Here is a 24,061-nt window from a genome sequence, read left to right as displayed (position 1 = left end):
AGTATCAAAAGTAAATGTAATTGCTCAAATATACTTAAGTGTCAAAAGTAAAAGTATGAATCATTTAAAATTCCTTATATTAAGCAAACTAGACATTTTCTTGTTTTTGTGATTTATGGATAGCCAGGGGCACACTCAACACTCAGACATCATTTACAAACGAAGCATGTGTGTTTAGTGAGTCCGCTAGATCAGAGGCAGTAGGGATGACCATGGGTGTTCTCTTGATAAGTGCGTGAATGGACCATTTTCCTGTCCTGCTAAGCATTCAAAATGTAACGAGTACTTTTGGGTGTCAGGGAAAATGTATGGAGTAAAAAGTACATAATTTTCTTTAGAAATGTAGTGAAGTAAAAGTAAAAGTAGTCAAAAATATAAATAGTAAAGTAAAGTACAGATACCCCAAAAAACTATTTAAGTAGTACTTTAAAGTATTTTTACTTAAGTACTTTACACCACTGCTACTCACACCACACTGTGAACAGATTTCAGTTCAACATCTTGTTTTGATTTACATTTGGTTGATTTGTGAACTAACGTGAATTCAACATGAAATCAATAGAAAGCGTCACCCTGTCATTGGATTTAGGTTCAAAGTTGGTTGAAGAAAATAATGTTTCCCTTACTTTGATGATTCTTCGCAAATCCAATCAGTTTTCCATGTTGATTCAAAATCATCATATTGATTTTATTATTTTGAAATGATGTGGAAACAACATTGATTCAACCATTTCTTTTGCCCAGTGGGACACTGGTAGTGGGATGTGTATGCTCTGTATTAGCTCACACAAATAGGGGCACAAGAAATGAAGGTAACATGATGTGAGGTTGATATGGATTGAGTTTGACATGAAACAGCTAGGCCTTTTGAATAACTGGTTTGGTTTTATTCTATACATCATCATCATGATTAAGTGTTGCTATATGAAGCAGATATTATTAGAGCAGACAACAAAGAAGTGTTATCACAGCAAAAGATATCCACAGAAAGAGATGCCACTCGCTCGCAGGCTTTAGAATCAGACCTTACTCAGGGCGAATGGGATAGAAGTCTAGCGGAAAACTCTAGAAACCAGCCATAGTAGCCAGGCCTAACCTCCACGCCTCTGTCTGTCTACACTAATTCCGTTACACTTCACTTGGTTCAGGACCTTAGCTGCCTAGCTGTGATTTTAGCCTGTAGATATGTTTTCATTGGGACTCAGTCATTCATTATTGAGTGTGGGGTTCAGACGTGGGTTTCCATCGGGGATACATGAGGAGCAGAACACAGGGCTGTCCAGTGGGTTGATACCACCAGTGAGAGCTGGCCTTTGTCCACATTAATCAATAGGCAGAACAAAACGTCTAACCCCTGTGTTTGGAGGAATCATATCATATGATCTGAACAGTTTCGTTGTGGTTTAAAGGCCCAATGGAGTAACAATTCTGTTTTTCCTGTGTTTTGTATCATATTGTTCAAAAGCTGATGAAACAAACACTGTGAAAGTGTGAATAAATGTGAGCAGAGTTATTTCCAGATAGTTGCTGTTTGAAAATACAATTTACACAGGACCTTCTAATCAGCAGGTATTACATGGGCGGAGTTTTGACTTGCCAAAATTTATATTTTTTATTTCACCTTATTTAACCAGGTAGGCCAGTTGAGAACAAATTCAGATTTACAACTGCGACCTGGCCAAGATAAAGCAAAGCAGTGCGACAAAAACAACAACACAGAGTTACACATGGGATAAACAAAAGTACAGTCAATAACAATAGAAGAATCTGTATACGGTGTGTGCAAATGAAGTAAGGAGGTAAGGCAAGGTGCGGGCAGCGATCAGTTGAAGAGCATGCATTTCGTTTTTCTAGCATTTAAGAGCAGTTGGAGGCCACGGAAGGAGTATGTCACGACCGTCTGTTGAAGAAAGGGACCAAGGCGCAGCGTTGTGAGCGTACATACTTATTTATTAACGATGTCGCCAACAAAACAATAAAACTCCAAACGAAACGTGAAGCCAACGTAGTGCTCACAGGCAACTAAACATGGACAACAACCCACCAAACCAAAATGGAAAATGGCAACCTAAATAGGATCCCCAATCAGAGACAACGATAAACAGCTGTCTCTGATTGGGAACCAATTCAGGCCACCATAAACCTACATTCCCCTAGACAATACAAAATCCCCATAGATAAACAAAAAAAACCTAGACAAGATAAAACCCTAGACAATACAAAACTACCCAAACCACCCTTGTCACACCCTGACCTAACCAAATAATAAAGAAAACAAATATAACTAAAGTCAGGGCGTGACAGTACCCCCCCCCCCCCCCCCCCCCCCCCCCCCCCAAGGCGCGGACTCCCGGCCGCAAACCTAAACCTATATGGGAGGGTCTGGGTGGGCATTTCTCCGCGGTGGCGGCTCTGGTGAGGGACGTAGACCCCGCTCCATCTCTGGCTTGGCCCAGTTAGATCCGACCCCGGACTGGGGACCCTCGCAGCGGGCCCCGAACTGGGCGGCGTCGCTGGAGGCTCCTGACTGGAGGGTGACTCTGGAGGCTCCGGACTGGAGGGCGACTCTGGCGGCTCCGGACAGGAGGGAGACTCTGGCGGCTCCGGACAGGAGGGAGACTCTGGCGGCTCCGGACAGGAGTGACAGAGTGTTGTATGGCTTTGAAGCTCTTTTGGAGGTTTGTTAACACAGTGTCCAAAGAAGGGCCAGATGTATACAGAATGGTGTCATCTGCATAGAGGTGGATCAAAGAATCACCCGCAGCAAGAGCGACATCATTGATATATACAGAAAAAAAGAGTCAAACTGGTCTCGATTCGAAATAGTCGGTGATCTGTTTGTTCACTTGGTTTTCGAAGACTTTAGAAAGGCAGGGCAGGATGGATATAGGTCTGTAACAGTTTGGGTCTAGAGTGTCTCCCCCTTTGAAGAGGGGGATGACCGCAGCTACTTTCCAATCTTTAGGAATCTCATGATATGAAAGAGAGGTTGAACAGACTAGTAATAGGGGTTGCAACAATGGCGGCGGATAATTTTAGGAAGAGAGGGTCCAGATTGTCTAGCCCAGCTGATTTGTAGGGATCCAGATTTTGCAGCTCTTTCAGAACACCAGCTGTCTGGATTTGGGTGAAAGAGAAGTGGGGGGGGGGGGGGGGGGGGCTTGGGCCAGTTGCTGCGGGGGGTGCAGAGCTGTTGGCCGGGGTAGGGGTAGCCAGGTGGAAAGCATGGCCAGCCGTAGAGGAATGCTTATTGAATTTCTCGATTATAGTGGATTTATCAGTGGCGACAGTGTTTCCTGGTCTCAGTGCAGTGTGCAGCTGGGAGGAGGTACTCTTATTCTCCATGAACTTTACAGTGTTTCAAAACTTTTGGGAATTAGTGCTGCAGGAATTAGTGCTGCAGGATTTTCAAACTTCTGTTTGAAAAAGCTAGCCTTTGCTTTCCTAACTGAGTATGTGTATTGGTTCCTGACTTCGCTGAAAGTTGCATTTCGCGGGGACTATTCGATGCTAGTGCAGTACGCCATAGGGTGTTTTTGTGCTGGTCAAGGGCAGTCAAGTCTGGAGTGAACCAAGGGCTATATCTGTTCTTAGTTCTACATTTTTTGAAAGGGGCATGCTTATTTAAGATGGTGAGGAAAGCACTTTTAAAGAACAAACAGGCATCCTCTACTGACGGGATGAGGTTAATATCCTTCCAGGATACCCGGGCCACGTCGATTAGAAAGGCCTGCTCGCAGAAGTGTTTTAGGGAGCATTTGACAGTGATGAGGGGTGGTCGTTTGACAGCGGACCCATAACGGACGCAGGCAATGAGGCAGTGATCGCTGAGATCATGGTTAAAACCAGCAGAGGTGTATTTAGAGTGCAAATTGGTTAAGATAATATCTATGAGGGTGCCCATGTTTACGGATTTGGGGTTGTACCTGGTAGGTTCCTTGATAATTTGTATGAGATTGAATGCATCTAGCTTAGATTGTAGGACGGCCGGGGTGTTAAGCATATCCCAATTTAGGTCACCTAGCAGTACGAACTCTGACGATAGATGGGGCGAAATCAATTCACATATGGTGTCCAGGGCACAGCTGGGAGCTGAGGGGGGTCTATAACAAGCGTCAACAGTGAGGGACTTATCTCTGGAGAGATGGATCTTTAAAAGTAGAAGCTTAAACTGTTTGGGCATAGACCTGGATAGGATGACAAAACTCTACAGTCTATCTCTACAGTAGATAACAATTCTGCCCCCTTTAGCAGTTATGTCTTGACGGAAAATGTTGTAATTGGGAATGGAAATTTCAAAAATTTTGGTGGCCTTCCTAAGCCAGGATTCAGACACGGCTAGGACATCAGGGTTGGTGGAGTGTGCTAAAGCAGTGAATAAAACGAACTTAGGGAGGAGGCTTCTGATGTTAACATGCATGAACCCAAGGCTTTTACGGTTGCAGAAGTCAACAAATGAGAGTGCTTGGGGACACACAGGGCCTGGGTTAACCTCTACATCACCAGACGAACAGAGGAGGAGTAGGATGAGGGTACGGCTAAAGGCTATAAGAACTGGTCGTCTAGTGCGTTCGGAACAGAGAATAAAAGGAGCCGATTTCTGGGCGTGGTACGATAGATTCAGGGCATAGTGTACAGACAAGGGTATGGTAGGGTGCAAGTACAGTGGGGGTAAACCTAGGCATTGAGTGACGATGAGAGAGGTTGCATCTCTGGAGGCGCCAGTTAAGCTAGGTGCGGTCTCCGCATGTGTGGGGGGTGGGACAAGGGGGCTATCTGAGGCATGTAGAGCAGGACTAGGGGCTCCGCAGTAAAATAAAACAATGAGAGCTGCCCTAAACAACAGTATACAAGCTAAAATAACAAGGTAAAATAACAAAGAGTGTTCCAAACCTCTCTGCCAATAACAGCTAGTTTTCAGGTTTTTATGTCCCTCCAATTAGGCAAAATTCTTGTTTGAGAAATATTTTTTGCTAAAAGGTGATTTTTGTTTCTTTTTGACCATTTTATTGAAAAACTATTACAGTAAGGTACTTAATTGTTACACAGAAAATGATTTGATAGTGTGATAAAAACAGCTGCATAGAGCCTTTAAGCCAAATAAGTAACCATATAGAGCATGTGTCATCTGTTTTATGTCACACACACACACACGCACACGCACACGTACACGCACACACATACACACACACATACACACACACACACACACACACACACACACACACACACACACACACACACACACACACACACACACACACACACACACACACACACACACACACACACACGCGCGCGCGTGCTCGCGCATTATAAGTGGCATAGCTGCAGTGCCAGAGTGCAGATCCCCTCTGCCACAGAGTGTCAGGTGATGCCCAGAGGGGGCAGGTGTGGACAGAGAGATATTCTGTCTGGCTTTACATACTGTCCCCGTCCCTAGACCACCCAGTCCTTATTAAGGCCCTCTCTGCACCTGGCCAGCACACTACACAGCACATGTAAAGAGGGTTAGGGGGAGTGTAGGACAGTGCCTAATGTCTTTGCTAAGTAAGACATGATGCATTACTCTACTCTCCTGTCAGCCTCTGCTAACTGTGGAGGTAATTAGGTTCCTAGACATTACATTGCTTCCCATTAGTCTATATAGGGCAATACATGTTGGATATGTTCAGGCTTGTAATTACATTATGCTGTAGTATGTACATCATCACTCCTATAGCTGTTAAACTTCTAAACTGGTTCTATCTGTATCTCTCTTGTTCATGCAGCTTCCATATTCTCCTTCCCAGACTCCCTCTGTGCTCCACTCTCCCAGCTGCAGACATTTGAGTTGTGTGGAGCAACACTTTATAACCTGTGCTCCAGTCCAGGAATTATTGTGGTTGCTCCTAAGTGCCTGCTATACAGGGCAGGGAAAAGAGCCTGTAGAAATGGTAAAGGGTTTTATGCTTAGCTTTTGGCATTCATTCCCTGTGAGAGCTCTGTTTTCCAAACCCGTTGCATTTGAGATAAGTGAAAAAGAACCTGGAAGGCATTCGTTTTTTGCATAGCCTCAGGCTAAACCTGCTGCTTACAAAGGCAAAAAACTAAGTCAAAGATATAAAGACTGCGAAAACGCCTGAGAAATGAAACAGCTGTCACACTAATGCTGTTGCTGGGCACTACCCTGTCCTAGAACCAAGTACTGCAACGCAATTTTTGGACCGAAAAGATAATGCGGGTTCCTGGAATCCTAAATGAAACATTGAATTAAATGAGAATGAAAGTCACACTTTCCAGTCTGTTGGATTTTTGCTGTGGAGATAAAGACACCCTGTTATGTTCTCTAGCTCTTAATTTAATGCAAAAATAATCCCCACCGCTGCCACTGACTGCTCATAGACCCACATAAAATGACATATGCTAGCTTAAGGGGATAGACATTGAAAGTATGAGGTTTATGTAATTGTTCAGTTGTTATATAATTATTTTATTGCTATATAAAATATGTCTTTTATTTAAATGTATGTATGGCAAAATATGCGTTGCGTTTTAGAGGACACCTCAATTAACTCCTTTTTGATATACATATGAATGTTTTATAGATATGCTTTTTGGGATTCATATGCTTCCCATGAATATAATGTGATATTAATATTTAATGCTACTGTCCTCTTGAGAGATGACGAACTCTACTGATTTTGTGACCCAAAATAATCTCCTGTTCACCTCTCCGGATTTAAATTGTGTTGTAAAATTCTTTGTCCCGTGACACAACTCCTGGAGCAGCTATTCTGCTAAGAAAGTGTGACATGATAATGTCTAACTATTGTGTAATCTGTTGTGACTGCTCTTATCTCTAAGAACACATCGCTTTGTCCTCGCCTTCCCTGCTCTAGGTTATCCAGGCAGTTTTCTTTGGCGTGTGTGTGCTGACAGACCTGTCCAGCCTGCTGACCAAGGGCAGTGAGAACCAGGAGCAGGACAGGCAGCTTAGGAAGCTCATTGGCCTGAGGGACTGGATGATGGCCGTGCTGGCCTTCCCCGTTGGAGTGGTGAGCGATAGTCACGACACAAGACTACAGTAGGCCTGGAGCGTTGGAGTCTGCTCTCAGATCTGATTGTGTTGTACCGCTAACTCAACGACCATTGAAGTAGACTATACTGTACAGCACAACCAGATCTGGGACTATGATAGTTTCCCTTTTACAGTACGCCAACGATGCACACATTCACTGAGAAAGAAGCAGAAGACTGTAAATGCTCTGCATTGTTAAGAACTGCCTTTCTTACTCTGACAGTCTAGATGCTTGAAACCACAGATCCACAACAACCATATGTTTCCATTCTCGTTCCCTTTTCAAGAATCATTCATGGATAGAAGAAAGATATTTGAAGGAAAAGCTAATGCACCGGAATATTTGCTTCATTGCATTATTGTTATTTTATCCTCAGTGCAGCATACAATACTACAGCTTCACTGATGTACAGCACAGTGCTCGGAAAGTATTCAGACCCCTTGACATTTTCCACATTGCGTTACCTTACAGCCTATTCCCAAAAAATGATCTATACACAATACTGCATAATGACTAAGTAAAAACAGGTTTTTATACATTTTTGCTAATTTATACAAAATAAAAAACAGAAATATCACATTTACATAAGTATTCAGACCCTTTACTCAGTACTTTGTTGAAGCACTTTTGGCAGCCTCGAGTCTTCTTGGGTATGACGCTACAAGCTTGGCACACCTGTGTTTGGGGAGTTTCTCCCATTTTTCTCTGCAGATCCTCTCAAGCTCTGTCAGGTTGGATGGGGAGTGTAGCTGCACAGCTATTTTCAGATTTTCGATCGGATTCACGTCCGGTCTCTGGCTGGGCCACTCAAGGACATTCAGAAACTTGTCCCGAAGCCACTCCTGCATAGTCTTGGCTGTGTGCTTAGGGTCGTTGTCCTGTTGGAAGGTGAACCTTCGCCCCAGTCTGGTGTCCTGAGCGCTCTGAAGCAGGTTTTCTTCAAGGATCTTGCTTTACTTTGCTCCGTTCATCTTTGCCTCAATCCTGACTAGTCTCCCAGTCCTTACCTCTGAAAAACAGCCCCACAGCATGATGCTGCCATCACCATGCTTCACCGTAAGGATGGTTCCAGGTTTCCTTCAGACGTGACGCTTGGCATTCAGGCCAAAGAGTTAAATCTCAGTTTCATCAGACCAGAGAATCTTGTTTCTCATGGTCTGAGAGTTTTCAGGTGCCTTTTGGCAAACTCCAAGCGGGCTGTCATGTGCCTTTTACTGAGGAGTGGTTTCTGTCTGGCCACTCTAACATAAAGGCCTGATTGGTGAGGGGTGCAGAGATGGTTGTCGTTCTGGAAGGTTCTCCCATCTCCACAGAGGAACTCTAGAGCTCTGTCAGAGTGACCATCAGGCCCTTCTTCCCCGATTGCTCAGTTTGGTCGGGCGGCCAGCTCTATTAAGAGTCTTGGTGGTTCCAAAATTCTTCCATTTAAGAATGATGGAGGCCACTGTGTTGTTGGGGACCTTCAATGCTGCAGAAATGTTATGGTACCCTTCCCCAGATCTGTTCCTCAACACAATCCTGTATCGGAGCTCTTCCTTCGACCTCATGGCTTGGTTTTTGCTCTGACATGTACTGTCAACTGTGGGACCTTATATAGACAGGTGTGTGCCTTTCCAAATCATGTCCAATTAATTAAATTTACCACATGTAGAGTTGTAGAAAGTTGTAGAAAGATCTCAAGGATGATCAATGGAAACAGGATGCACCTGAGCTCAATTTCGAGTATCATAGCAAAGGGTCTGAATACTTATGTAAATAAGGAATTTTTTAAAATATTTTTTTTATGCATTTGGAAAAACTTCAAAAAACCTGTTTTCGCTTCATCATTATGGGGTATTGTGTGTAGATTTCTGATTGTTATTATTTTTTAAATCAATTTTGGAATAAGGCTGTAAGGTAACAAAATGTGGAAAAAGTCAAGGGGTCTGAATACTTTCCGAAGGCACCGTATCTGAGAAGTATAACAGAAACTCAACAACTCCACATACTAAACAAGTGTCTGTTTTTCTTCTAGGTCGCCAGACACATGCTAGTCTTTAGCCTATATGTAGGTCAGCCAAATCCAGGGTTGTCTCACTTCTCACAGGTGAAACCGAAAGGCTGACGGAAAGGAAAAGTCCCCTAGCTAGCCTTCCGTGTGAGTCAGTGGACACCTTTCCCTGGTGCATACTGCTGCATGTGGTCTTACTGGACTGCACTGGCCTCTGGGAGGGCCTTTGCATAAGTAGGGACACCGAGTCACATTGTCTTGGATGCAGCACGGCCCATTTGCTTTGCAAATGCCAAGTCATCTATCAGGATGGGTGTCATGTGACAGCCTTGGAGGCAGCGGGCAGGCAGCGGGCAGGCAACGAGAAAAAGGAAACTGTGTTTGTCTTGCATTTATATGCCCTTGTGTCCATGATTGCCATCTGATAATTACTCTGAAAATATTTAAATTGGATCTTTGCTGCCATCTTTTTTTTCTGTTGCAGGAAGAGGTGATGTTTTAGTTTCATACAGTGAGGAGGTGGCGAAGGGCCAGGGTGCCCAGGCAGCAGGCGCTGAAGGGTTCGTACAGAGATGTGTATTTATAAGGTACTGCGAAGATACTGGTTGCCAATATGTTGGTTTTTCCAGGCCTCGAGCCAAAAGATAGGGACATCATTTCATGTTCACTAACTTTGGCCTAGTCACTGTGTAATAAATAAGAAGAAAATTATATGTCATGTCATCATCATTTTTAACATGGCCTATAGTGAAATAGGGACAGGCATGTTCTGTGTATCACAGTCCTTGTTTAGCATAGATCATGTGATGTGTGCTGGGACCGGAGTTTGATCCTGTGTTCTTCTGCGTAGGTACCCTTACAAAAAAACACATGAAAAAAAAGAACGTGTAAAAAACATGTGAGTCAGACATGTGGTTTTCATACATTCGTCCAAAAGGGCACATTTTTAACACAAATTTTGAAGTCGTAGCCTCATCACGTCACTCATCACTCATCACGCTTACCTCATCACGTGACCATGAGCAACCATGACCGATTCATTTTCATTTTCACATTTAAATGTCAACTAGGACAGTCAAAAAAAATTATCGAGTTCATCGCAGGATTTGCTGTGATTAATCAAGATTAATCGCAAATTCATAATTTGCTCAAATTGAGCTGTAATTTAAGATTTATTTATACAATATTATTATCAAAATATTATCAAAATCAGGTAAATTGATAAAGACACTTTCTTTAACCTCAAAGTCAACTTGTTTTGACATTGTTGTTTTTAGTATATAGATTATGTATGTTGGATGTTTTCAGTGTTTCAACACTTTCAAACAAAAATTACAAAAAGTGACCTTGAGTTAACTGATTAACTCTGACAGCGCTAATTTGAACATGTTAAAAAGGATAAATAATAGGCTTCCAGTGAGGCACAGCGGTCTAAGGAGCTGCTTTGCAGTGCTAGAGGCGTCACTACAGACCCGGGTCTGATTCCAGGCTGTATCACAGCCGGGAGACCCATGAGGCGGCGCACAATTGGCCCAGCATCGTCCGGGTTAGGGGAGGGTTTGGCCGGCCGGGATCTCCTTGTCCCATCACCCTCTAGCGACTCCTTGTGGCCGGCCAGGCGCATGTATGCTGACTTCGTTTCGTCAGGTGTACGGTGTTTCCTCCGACCCATTGGTGCGGGTGGCTTCCGGGTTAAGCGAGCAGTGTGTCAAGAAGCAGTGCGGCTTGGCGAGGTCGTGTTTCGGGGGACGCATGGCTCTCGACCTTCGCCTCTCCCGAGTCCGTACGGGAGTTGCAGTGATGGGACAAGACTGTAAATACTAATTGGATACCACGAAATTGTGGAGAAAAGGGGGTAAAAAAAGATAAGAAGACACTGAGCGCTAGCTTCTCTGTCCATTACACTGGGCTTCTTCCAACGGTCACTGACCAACGTATGAAGAAGAGAGGCGTGTGCCTTCAGCTTTAACACTCCAAATGGTTGGCTCAGAAAAAAATATATATACATTTTAACACACTTGAATTAATATATCAAATCAAATTTCATTAGTCACATGCAAAGAATACAACAGGTATACAGTGAAATGCTTACTTACGAGCCCCTAACCAACAATGCAGTTTAAAAGAAATACGGATAAGAAAAATAGCGATACTATATACAGGGGGGTACCGGTACAGAGTCAATGTGCAGGGGGACCGGATAGTTGAGGTAATATGTACATGTAGATAGAGTTATTACAGTGACTATGCACAGATGATAACAACAGAGAGTAGCAGCGGTGTAAAAGAGGGGGGGGCAATCCAAGTAGTCCGGGTAGCCATTTGATTAGGTGTTCAGGAGTCTTATGGCTTGGGGGTGGAAGCTGTTTAGAAGCCTCTTGGACCTAGACTTGGCGTTCCGATACCGCTTGCCGTGTGGTAGCAGAGAGAACAGTCTATGACTAGGGTGGCTGGAGTCTTTGACAATTTTTAGGGCCTTCCTCTGAAACACCTGGTATAGAAGTCCTGGATGGCAGGAAGCTTGGCCCCAGTGATGTACTGAGCTGTTCGCACTACCCTCTGTAGTGCTTTGCGGTCAGAGGCAGTTGCCATACCGGGCAGTGATCAAGATGGCGCCGAAGAACATGGCTGAAGTTTTACATTCTCCCAACCAATAGTGCTATTTTGTTTGTTTTTTGGCGTTTTGTGAAACTTATTTTTTACCTTATTGTGTACATAATGTTGCTGCTACCGTCTTTTATGACCGAAAATAACTTCTGGACATGAGAACAGCGATTACTCACCGCGGACTGGAATAAACTTTTTCCTTTAACGAGTCCGACAAGAAGGATATCCTGCTTTCTGGGAACAGGCCCAGATCCTTGCCTTTTGCGTGAAGAAAAGACGCAGGAAAAGGGGCCGCAGATCGGGCATCCTTCTGAGAATCTGTAGGCGAGCGAGTAAACTCCCACTGCCATCCGTTCTTCTTGCTTCTTTCCTGCCTGGATGGCAGGAAGCTTGGCCCCAGTGATGTACAGGGCCGTTCACACTACCCTCTGTAGCGCCTTACGGTCAGAAGCAGTTACCATATCAGGCGGTGATGCAACCAGTCAGGATGCTCTCGATGGTGCAGCTGTAGAACCTTTTGAGGATCTGAGGACCCAAGCCAAATCTTTTCAGTCTCCTGAGGGGGAATAGGTTTTGTCGTGCCCTCCTCACGACTGTCTTGGTGTGCTTGGACCATGTTAGTTTGTTGGTGATGTGGACACCAAGGAACTTGAAGCTCTCAACCTGCTCCACTGCAGCCAGGTCGATGAGAATGGGGGCGTGCTCGGTCCTCTTTTTCCTGTAGTCCACAATCAGCTCCTTTGTCTTGATCACGTTGAGGGAGAGGTTGTCATGGCACCACACGGCCAGATCTCTGACCTCCTCCCTATAGGCTGTCTCGTCGTTGATCAGGCCTACCACTGTTGTGTCATCGGCAAACTTAATGATGGTGTTGGAGTCGTGCCTGGCCGTGCAGTCATGAGTGAACAGGGAGTACAGGAGGGGACTGAGAACACACCCCTGAGGGGCCCCTGTGTTGAGGATCAATGTGGCGGATGTGTTGTTACCTACCCTTACCACCTGGGGGCGGCCCGTCAGGAAGTGCAGGATCCAGTTGCAGAGGGAGGTGTTTAGTCCCAGAGTCCTTAGCTTATTGAAGAGCTTTGAGGGCACTATGGTGTTGAACGCTGAGCTGTAGTCAATGAATAGCATTCTCACATAGGTGTTCCTTTTGTCCAGGTGGGAAAGGGATATGTGGAGTGCAATAGAGATTGCATCATCTGTGGATCTGTTGGGGCGGTATGCGAATTGGAGTGGGTCTAGGGTTTCTGGGATAATGGTGTTGATGTGAGCCATGACCAGCCTTTCGAAGCATTTCATGGCTACAGACGTGAATGCTACGGGTCGGTAGTCATTTAAGCAGGTTACCTTAGTATTCTTGGGCACAGGCACTATGGTGGTTTGCTTAAAACATGTTGGTATTACAGACTCAGACAGGGAGAGGTTGAAAATGTCAGTGAAGACACTTGCCATTTGGTCAGCGCATGCTCGCAGTACCCGTCTTGGTAATCCGTCTGGCCCTGCGGCCTTGTGAATGTTGACCTGTTTCAAGGTCTTACTCAAATCGGCTGCTGAGAGCGTGATTATACAGTCTTCCAGAACAGCTGGTGCTCTCATGCATGTTTCAGTGTTATTTGCCTTGAAGCGAGCATAGAAGTAGTTTAGCTCGTCTGGTAGGCATGTGTCACTGGGCAGCTCTCGGCTGTGCTTCCCTTTGTAGTCTGTAATAGTTTGCAAGCCCTACCACATCCGACGAGCATCAGAGCCGGTGTAATACGATTCGACCTAAGTCTTGTATTGACGCTTTGCCTGTTTGATGGTTTGTCGGAGGGCATAGTGGGATTTCTTATAAGCTTCCGCGTAAGAGTCCCGCTCCTTGAAAGCGGTAGCTCTAGCCTTTAGCTCAGTGCGGATGTTGCCTGTAATCCATGGCTTCTGGTTGGGGTATGTACGTACGGTCACTGTGGGGATGACGTCATTAATGTACTTATTGATGAAGCCAATGACTGATGTGGTGTACTCCTCAATGCCATCGGAGGAATCCAGGAATCCAGGAATTGTAGTCCATACTAGCAAACAGTCCTGTAGCTTAGCATCTGCTTCATCTGACCACTTTTTTATTGATCTAGTCACTGGTGCATCCTGCTTTAATTTTAGCTTGTAAGCAGAAATCAGGAGGATAGAATTATGGTCAGATTTGCCAAATGGAGGGTGAGGGAAGGCTTTGTATGGGTCTCTGTGTGTAGAGTAAAGGTGGTCCAAAGTTTTTTTCCTTCTGGTTGCACTTTTAACATGCTGATAGAAATTTGGTAAAACAGATTTAAGTTTCCCTGCATTAAAGTCCCCGGCTACTAGGAGCGCCGCCTCTGGGTGAACGTTTTCTTGTTTGCTTATACTCAGGTAGGCTAAGTTACCTTTTTACAGAATGCCATTACAGAATTTGAAAATATATATGTGAAAACACTGCTACTACTGCAACATGTTAACACCACCTTTTCACATGAGGAGAATAACACTGTTTCCCCACCACAGCTGAACTTGCAATTCCACACGTGGAAGTTATATTTTCAAATGCAGACGTCTCTTACATGTGAAATTGCAAATTCAATTTTCACAAGTGAATGGTTTTCACATGTGCAACTGCAATAGTGTGAGGTGAAAACATGTTTTTCTTCTCATGTGAAAAGATGGTGTTAACATGTGAACTCTAAATGTAATACATGTGATAAAATGGTTTCACGTGAAATTTAACCTCAACATGTGAAAACCGCTATTTCACGTGAAAATGCGATTTCACGTGTGTTTTTTTGTAAGGGTAGGCTGTAAGACATGAGTCAATACAGAAGCAGAGCAGAGAGAGAGAGACCACGCGCTGCTCCTTAGGTGTCCTCCTAAAAACCAGCAACCAATTGCTAGCGTCACCATCACAGAGCAGTGCAGGCTGCTATATGATGAGCCACTTGGCACTGGCCCCTGTCTGAGAGTTGGCCATGCAGTTCAGTTTACACACCACACAATGGATGTCATTAGTGTCGCGGCTAATGCCGGGAAAAATGAGCCCCAGTCGACAGTGATGTTTGGTAATGATAATATACGTGTATCTCTAGACTGTTCTAGTGCTCTTGTGTGTGTGTGTGTGTGTGTGTGTGAGTGAGTATTCTCCCTGAATTGGTCGGGTATGAATGCATCCCTGGCAGGGTCGAGCGCACCCCTGAGAAGACATTCCCACCTCTCCACATGATGAAAGAGGAGAGCGTGCCATCAGGGCACAATATCAGGGGCATCTCACATCCATCCGTCTGAGGCGCAGATGGTAGGCCAGGTAATTCCATCCACCTAACTGGGCTGCGGATGGTTTGGCTCCTGGACAGGCTTGAAGGCCCCTGACAGGGCCAGGTGTGGTTTCCCTGCGGGCCCGACGACATGGAGCCTATGCAGCTAAAAAGGCTGAGGGTGTGGAAATGTGAAATGTCTAAATAAACTACCTGTCTCAGACCGAGTCCATTTACTCGCACTCTGAACCTCGGAGAGGAAATAAGAAATGCTGTTTCTCGCTTTCGAGGGTCTTTAATAAGCTGCTCCCTCAGAGTCAATGCTCTCCATTCAGCAGGCCTGCCTGCCGTGGCCTTGTAACGCAGCCTGTTTATTTGGCTACAGCGGCAAGTCATCGGAAACTTACTGGAAAACAGAGATCCAGTTAAATACTGGGAGAATACGAAGCAAAACAGGATTCTGTCACATCGCTAATCGAGGTTGATTAATGCTAATAGGTTGGGTAGTTGGGTATGGTCGGGAGCAGTTAGAACTGTCTGGATCAAAGCGATTACGGGCAGAACTGGAATTCGTTTACCGAGGAAGCTGCTCCACTCCATGGAGCTGGAACTTCAAATAGCCCCTTTCAAAGCCTGTACACTCGACAGTAACATGCTTGTTTTTGCAGTGCGTTTGATCTCCTCACAAGCTTACTACTGTCCTTCCTACAGGGGGCATACAGGGCTTGTGGAGAAGCGTCGGGATAAGAGACAAGGAGCGGAGAAGAAGTCAGCTCTTAGGGATTAATTATGGTATGCTGATATGAAAACATTAGCCCAGAACTGTCGCGTCGCTTCACCTCACGGCTGCATGGTGGGCTTTAGCGCTAGCTCGCCTCGTTGTTAGTATGTGAGTGCCAGGCAGCCTGCCTTTGAAGGAAGAATGGATAGAGGAGATAGCTAGTGCTCAGGTCAGAGGCTGACCTCTCTGCGCTCCAGGACTGTCCTCAGAGGAACAGACTGTGGGGGTGGCTGGGTCAAGCTCAACCCGGGCCAGGTCAGGCCAAGCAGGAAACCTCATGGAGAGACAGGGAAGAGAAGGGCCACAACAGAACCAGGGGATTTCCTGGGTACATGATGACCTGAGGGATACCGCGTCTCCAGAGGGTGTAAAACGCGGGCGGATATGGTCTGGAAAATACAAATAGACCATTGCATTGCCATTCAAATTACAGATATATTTATCTTGTCTGAAAAATATGACATGATAATATAATATGAAGACTTAGATCTGAAAACACAATTTACCATACTTTTTAATATTTTTTATCTCCTCTTTGGATAGGTTGAACTATATTTTCTTGGCATAACATGGGCAGCATGTAAACACTCATGGTTATTTGACCCCCTGGGCCCATAGCTTCACGAGGCTGGATGGTGTGTCCTATGACATGGCTCAAGGTGCTGTACGTTTGGGTGTGTAATGGTATGTGCGTCACATATTTATAGACTACCACAACCTCACGTTACGCAATATTCCAACCTAGTATTTCCAGCACAAAACATTAACTTACCAACAAATATATCTATGCCAAGTGCAGTGAAGTTTAACTTTGAATTAGTCCTATGTCCACACTATGCCTCCTATGTTCTCAGTATATCTCCTATGTCCTCACTATGTCTCCTATGTCCCTGTCTCTCTGCAGTTTGTGGTGACCATGTTCTGGGCCCTGTACTTGTATGACAGAGACCTGGTGTACCCCAGACTGCTGGACAACTTCATACCCCAGTGGCTCAACCACGGCATGGTGAGTACTGTCTGTCTACTATACTGTTCCCAGGCCTGTCATAGCATTACTCTGTTACATTATTTAGTATGGCTAGTACAGGGTGTCTAGAAAAAAGAGCTAGAATAAGATAATGGTTATGCATACATTTTTGTCCAAAAGACAAATGTTATTTAGTCCCAAAGATAAATGTTATTTCACCCACCACACTTCTATGTGGTCATATTTGTCATTTAACATAATCATTTATCACAGTTAGTACGAACAGTGACTCCAGTTGAGGTATTTATTATAGGCCATAAGCATTTTCCCATCACTATTTAAGAACCCACTCAGTAAATAAATAGACATTTGAGAGCATATCTGGAGCCCCAGACATTAGTCACAGTGGACAATGGGCAGCTAATGGTGCCTAAACGCTTCCTATAATAGCAGACAAGTAGCGAGGCACATTTTGTTCTCCTCAATAAGAACAAACCTTCTCTATGGTCATATTGACGTCAGCAGTCAAAACAATGGGAAGAGGTTTTTCAACTGCTGATATCAATCAGATGGAACTGAAGCCCTCCTGCTGGCACAATTAGATGATAGGCTTGTTATTCTAGCAGGTGAGACTGGTGATTGATGGCTGTGTTCAATGTGTGTGTGTGTGTGTGTGTGTGTGTGTGTGTGTGTGTGTGTGTGTGTGTGTGTGTGTGTGTGTGTGTGTGTGTGTGTGTGTGTGTGTGTGTGTGTGTGTGTGCACGCGCTGCATGTCTTTTGGCTCCACAATCACATCCCATTCCTACAACAAGAGTCAAGCCTCCAGCTGTGTGCATAGACAGTGTATGTAAGGTAAATAAGTCTCAATGGATGTCTTGATGGATGCGACATATTGTTGTAGTCTGTGTCGTGGCTAGCGAACCAATAATAGTACACAGACTGGTTGCTACGTAACAATAACTGTGTTCACAAAGACTCTGTGTAAGCAATGATAAAGTCTGTGTAAGCAATTTGGGTTGAAGTGTATGCAAATGTCCAAAGCGTCACAGATGATGATATTAAATGGTGTTTAATGGGCCATACTACCGAATATCAGCATACCTTTTTCAGTCAAACCGTGGAACAACGCCTTGTTTAGATTGTAACTATGGATATGCAACCTTTCCATTCAGTGGGGATCACGTGAGAGATAAATCAGATCATTTTCAAGTGGCGCTATGCAAAAGTGCCGGACTCATATCCTCAAGCTCATTACACTGAACCATATCCACAGCAGCCAGGAGTGTTGTTTGTTGTGTGTGTTGGAATCTGGGTTGCTACGGTCAATTCAAGTCCCAATTGCTCTGGTCAAACATAAACAGATCAATGATTATGATTCCGCAAATCAGGACGAGATGTTACCCAGCGCCTCAACAATCATGTGGACCAACATGACCCTGTCCAACCCAGAACAGACACACTCACAGAAAGTGGCCTGGCCTCCAGTCCTGCTAACCATGTTGCTAAGGGCCAACCCCAGGAAATAACCACAACGGGTCCAACAGCTGAAAACAATTCATAATATGCAAACCTTCCATATATGTGAGCTCTGAGCACTGGACGGGTGACGACTGCAGCAGCAGAGTTACTCCATAGTAAATATTTTGCCACATTCCATGGTACCGCATTTGTTTGTTTACCCCCGCTGCCACGGCAACTGTCTCCCGCTCCCTTCTGTGTGAGGAGGGAGTGAACGGACCCTGTTACTGTTTGACAGTCTTGCCTAGCTCGTGTCTGCTATTACAGTTCACTACAGAGCAAGAGAGCCTGGCCTAGTTCAGCCCTATATATCTATCGCCTCATCACACTACATATCACAGGGCTGCTGGTTGAAGATTCAAATACGCAGGCAAACAGGCAGCAGGATGTAACAGAGGAAAGGAAGGCAGGCAGGAATTATTTTGCACCCTGTCTACCACACAATGAAGCCTTGATGCACACAGAGCGATGCAGGGGAGAGAGGTGTTGATAGAAACCTGGTCACACCTTTCCCTCAGTGTGGGAGATACAACAGACCATCCTCACACAGTCCCTGACACAGTGCACTACTGCACACATGCCCTAGAGATAACGTTATTCAGGGAAGGCACAAAGAGAGACAATAATGTTTTATAGACTCTGTAAGGAGGGCTCTGATTACAAAGCTGTTGGTACAGCATGTAGTACTGTCAAAGTGATTTCCCACTGAATGTCCTAGTAACGCTCCGTTCATTTATGCAGAACATCCCCCCCTGAATATTCCTTTCAAGTTCACAAAGTAAAGAGAGACTTGACTTCAAAAGTGTGCCACGGAAAGTGTAAATCTGCCATCAAGAGATTTGCCTTCCAGAAGATACACAAAGGAAGAGACAATAAACCAGTGTGAATTCTAGAGCATTTGTCACCAAAGCGTGAATATACGGAACAGTTTTCCTCAGCACATGTTTTGATGTCGTCAAACCCCGATGCTGCATGTTTGGCAAGCTTAACAGGCCTCCCTTAATGTGACTGTGACAATTAGGGCAGAGTCACTTCATCGCCACTTAAACAGTTAGGCGTTGCGGATTCTCTGTGAGAGTTCCACCGAGTTCCACCTGCGTCAAACTCGCTTCAACAATAATCCACGTCTTCACTATGTTATAAGTGGGCTGCTGAGAGAGGACTGTCTCTGTACTGTAATGTTAATTCCAGACATCTCTCACCGCGAACAGTCCAGGTTCAAAGCAGCTCAACGCATGTCAATGCTGCAAGTAAACATTTGACATTTCCCCAGAGGGATGCATATGTAGGGATGGCGCCAGCTGGCTACCAATGTCCCGGTTCACAATAACAACGAGAGTCAGAAACCAACAAAACAAGTGGAAGATTGAGAGAAACAGACAAGTTGGAGGTATTCTATTCTTGTTGGGCCCCTGTGGCGTGCGAAGGAAGCTTCTCTCTCTCTCTCTCTCTGTCAGGGCAGGCTTATATTTCATTCAGCAGGTCGGTTCAGGGGACATTTAAATGACACTGTGCCTTGAGATGGACCTCATTGTGCGCTGGGGTCTTTATGACTGATTATCCCTGGTAAACACCCCCTACGTCTCAGCCAGGCCTTTAGTTGCGCTGCCAAGTGTAAAGCCAGGGGACAATGTGATACACCACAGCACCCTTTCCACAAGAGCAGCCCTCTGATTCCCCCACATCAACTATTCATGTCCCTTCTCTTTTACTTTGGTGTGTTCCCTCTCTATGTTCCTTTGTCATGTGTATTTATTTACCTAAGTGGAAATGTATTTGGATTATTATTAAGTTTTCATCCCAGATGGTTGTACCAATAATGGTTGTAACAATATCACCTCCTCATGGAGCCCCACAGTGGAGGTGTCATAATACCCATTAAACTTAGCGGTCAAACAGGGAAATGGTTCCAATTGTTTCTCCACCATTAATTTTTGCTGTGTTTCGTGTAGGCTTACACTGGCGTGACATTTTGATAACTATGTAAATATCTCTGGGCCAAGGTGACTCTTATCAATATATACAGCTCTATTTACTCTCAGAACCCAAAAATGCTAATTAGCATCAAAGTAGACATAATGCAAGACTACAAATCCCTGCAAGCTCCAGCACGTCATCTCAAAATTAAATCAGATTTTATTTGTCACACACACATGGTTAGCAGATGTTAATGCAAGTGTAGCGAAATGCTTGTTCCGACAGTGCAGTAATATCTAACAATAATATCTAATAGTAATATCTAACAAGTAATCTAACAATTCCCCAACAACTACCTAATACACACATATCTGTCACGTCCATCGTTAGAAGGAGACCAAGGCGCAGCGTGAGTAGAGTTCCACATACTTTTAATAAACCAAAACTCAGCAAAACAAACAAGCACAAACTCTAACCGTGACGCTACTGTTGTGCACCCAGGTAATTAAATGTAGACAAGATCCCACAAATAACCATGGGGAAATGGCTACCTAAATATGATCCCCAATCAGAGACAACAATAAACAGCTGCCTCTGATTGGGAACCATATCAGGCCACCATAGACATACAAATTCACCTAGATGACCCACCCAAGTCACTATCACTCCCCAACCAACACAGAGAAAAAACAGCTTACTATGGTCAGGGCGTGACAATATCTAAAGGGGTGAATGAGAATATGTACATGTAAGTATATGGATGAGCAATGGTGAAGGTGCAATAGATGGTATACAATACAGTATATCCAGATGAAGTCGGAAGTTTACATACACCTTAGCCAAATACATTTGAACTCAGTTTTTCACAATTCCTGACATTTTATCCTAGTAAAGATTTCCTGTTTTAAGTCAGTTAGGATCACCACTTTATTTTAAGAATGTGAAATGTCAGAATAATAGTAGAGAGAATTATTTATTTCAGCTTTTATTTCTTTCATCACATTCCCAGTGGGTCAGAAGTTTACGTACACTAAATTAGTATTTAGTAGCATTGCCTTTAAATTGTTTAACTTGGGTCAAACATTTCGGGTAGCCTTCCACAAGCTTCCCACAATAAGTTGGGAGAATTTTGTCCCATTCCTCCTGATAGAGCTGGTGTAACTGAGTCAGGTTTGTAGGCCTCCTTGCTCGCACACGCTTTTTCAGTTCTGCTCACACATTTTCTATAGGATTGAGGTCAGGGCTTTGTGATGGCCAATCCAATACCTTGACTTTGTTGTCCTTAAGCCATTTTGCCACAACTTTGGAAGTATGCTTGGGGTCATTATCCATTTGGAAGACCCATTTGCGATCAAGCTTTAACTTCCTGACTGATGTCTTGAGATGTTGCTTCAATATATCCACATAATTTTCCTTTCTCATGATGTCATCTATTTTGTGAGGTGCACCAGGCCCTCCTGCAGCAAAGCAACCCCAAATGCTGCCACCCCCGTGCTTCACGGATGGGATGGTGTTCTTCGGCTTGCAAGCCTCCCCCTTTTCCCTCCAAACATAACAATGGTCATTATGGCCAAACAGTTCTATTTTTGTTTCATCAGACCAGAGAACATTTATCCAAAAAGTACAATCTTTGTCCCCATGTGCAGTTGCAAACCGTAGTCTGGCTTTTTTATGATGGTTTTGGAGCACTGGCTTCTTCCTTGCTGCACGGCCTATCAGGTTATGTCGATATAAGACTCGTTTTACTGTGGATAAAGATCAATACTTTTTTCCCGGTTTCCTCCAGCATCTTCACAAGGTCCTTTGCTGTTGTTCTGGGATTGATTTGCACTTTTCGCACCAAAGTATGTTAATCTCTAGGAGACAGAACGTGTCTCCTTCCTGAGTGGTATGACGGCTGCGTGGTCCTATGATGTTTATACTTGCGTACTATAGTTTGTACAGATGAACGTGGTACCTTCAAGCGTTTGGAAATTGCTCACAAGGATGAAGCAGACTTGTGGAGGTCTACAATTTTTTTCTGAGGTCTTGGCTGATTTATTTTGATTTTCCTATGATGTCAAAAAGAGGCACTAAGTTTGAAGGTAGACCTTGAAATACATCCACAGGTACAGCTCCAATTGACTCAGATTTTGTCAATTAGCCCATCAGAAGCATCTAAAGCCATGACATGATTTTCTGGAATTTTCCAAGCTGTCAGGCACAACTTCAACTTAGTGTATGTAAACTTCTGACCCACTGGAATTGTGATACAGTGAATTATAAGTGAAATAATCTGTCTGTAAACAATTATTGGGAAAAATACTTCTGTCATGCACAAAGTAGATGTCCTAACCGACTGCCAAAACTATAGTTTGTTAACAATAAATTTGTGGAGTGGTTGAAAAACAAGTTTTCATGACTCCAACCTAAGTGTATGTAAACTTCCGACTTCAACTGTACATGTGATATGAGTAATGTAAGATATGTAAACATTATTAAAGTAGCATTATTTAGAGTGCATTGTATAAAGTGACTAGTAATCTATTTATTAAAGTGACCAGTGATTGGGTCTCAATGTAGGCAGCAGCCTCTCTGAGTTAGTGATTGCTGTTAAGCAGTCTGATGGCCTTGAGATAGAAGCTGTTTTTCAGTATCTCGGTCCCAGCTTTGAATCACCTGTACTGACCTTGCCTTCTGAATGGTAGCGGTGTGAACAGGCAGTGGCTCGGGTGGTTGATGTCCTTGATGATCTTTTTGGCTTTCCTGTGACATCGGGTACTGTAGGTGTCATGGAGGGCAGGTAGTTTGCCCCCGGTGATACGTTGTGCAGACCGCACCACTCTCTGGAGAGCCTTGCGGTTGAGGGCGGTGCAGTTGCCATACCAGGCTGTGATACAGCCCGACAGGATGCTCTCGATTGTGCATCTGTAAAAGTTTGTCAGGGTTTTGGGTGACAAGCCACATTTCTTCAGCCTCCTGAAGATTTCTTCACCACACTGAGTGAGTGGACCATTTCAGTTTGTCTGTGATGTGTCCCCCGAGGAACTTAAAACTTTCCACTTTCTCCACTGCTGTCCCTTCGATGTGGATAGGGGGATGCTCCCTCTGCTGTTTCCTGAAGTCCATGATCATCTCCTTTGTTTTGTTGATGTTGAGTGAGAGGTTGTTTTCCTGACACCACACTCTGAATGGCCTCATCTCCTCCCTGTAGGCTCTCGTCGTTGTTGGTAATCAAGCCCAATACTGTTGTGTCGTCCGCAAACTTGATCATTGAGTTGGAGGCGTGCATGGCCACGCAGTCGTGGGTGAACAGGAAGTACAGGAGGGGGCTGAGCACGCACCCTTGTGGGGCCCCAGTGTTAAGGGTCAGTGAAGTGGAGATGGTGTTTCCTACCTTCAACACCTGGGGGCGGCCCATCAAAGTCTAGGACCCAATTGCACAGGGCGGGGTTGAGACCCAGGGCCTCCAACTTGATGATGAGCTTGGAGGGTACTATGGTGTTGAATGCTGAGCTGTAGTCAATGAACAGCATTCTTACATAGGTATTCCTTTTGTCCAGATGGGATAGGGCAGTGTGCAGTGTGATGGCAATTGCGTTGTCTGTGGACCTGTTGGGGCGGTATGCAAACGGAAGTGGGTCTAGGGTGGCCGGTAAGGTGGAGGTGATATGATCCTTGAATAGTCTCTCAATGCACTTCATGATGACAGAAGTGAGTGCTACGGGGCGGTAGTCATTTAGTTTAGTTGTCTTTGCCTTCTTGGGTACAGGAACAATGGTAGCCATCTTGAAGCATGTGGGGACAACAGACTGGGATAGGGATAGGGATTGGGATAGGGATTGATTGAATATGTCCGTAAACACACCAGCCAGCTGGTCTGCGCATGCTTTGAGAACACGGCTAGGGATGCCGTCTGGGCCAGCAGCCTTGCAAGGGTTAACATGTTTAAATGTTTTACTCACGTCAGCCACGGAGAAGGAGAGGGGG

General features: G+C 44.6%; 1 protein-coding gene across 1 annotated transcript in view; it reads left to right on the top strand.

The window, feature by feature from the left end:
- aig1 (androgen-induced 1 (H. sapiens)) overlaps nucleotides 1-24,061 on the top strand; it is a 64,008-nt gene that overhangs the window by 1,420 nt on the left and 38,527 nt on the right. Inside the window, exons 2-3 of the mRNA XM_038968374.1 lie at nucleotides 6,882-7,037; nucleotides 16,595-16,696. Of these exons, the coding sequence (XP_038824302.1) occupies nucleotides 6,882-7,037; nucleotides 16,595-16,696 (258 nt within the window). The remainder of the gene's footprint in view (nucleotides 1-6,881; nucleotides 7,038-16,594; nucleotides 16,697-24,061) is intronic.

This window comes from Salvelinus namaycush, chromosome 29 (assembly GCF_016432855.1).
Source record: "Salvelinus namaycush isolate Seneca chromosome 29, SaNama_1.0, whole genome shotgun sequence".
Lineage (NCBI taxonomy): Eukaryota > Metazoa > Chordata > Actinopteri > Salmoniformes > Salmonidae > Salvelinus > Salvelinus namaycush.
This window is presented reverse-complemented; position numbering and strand designations above follow the sequence as displayed.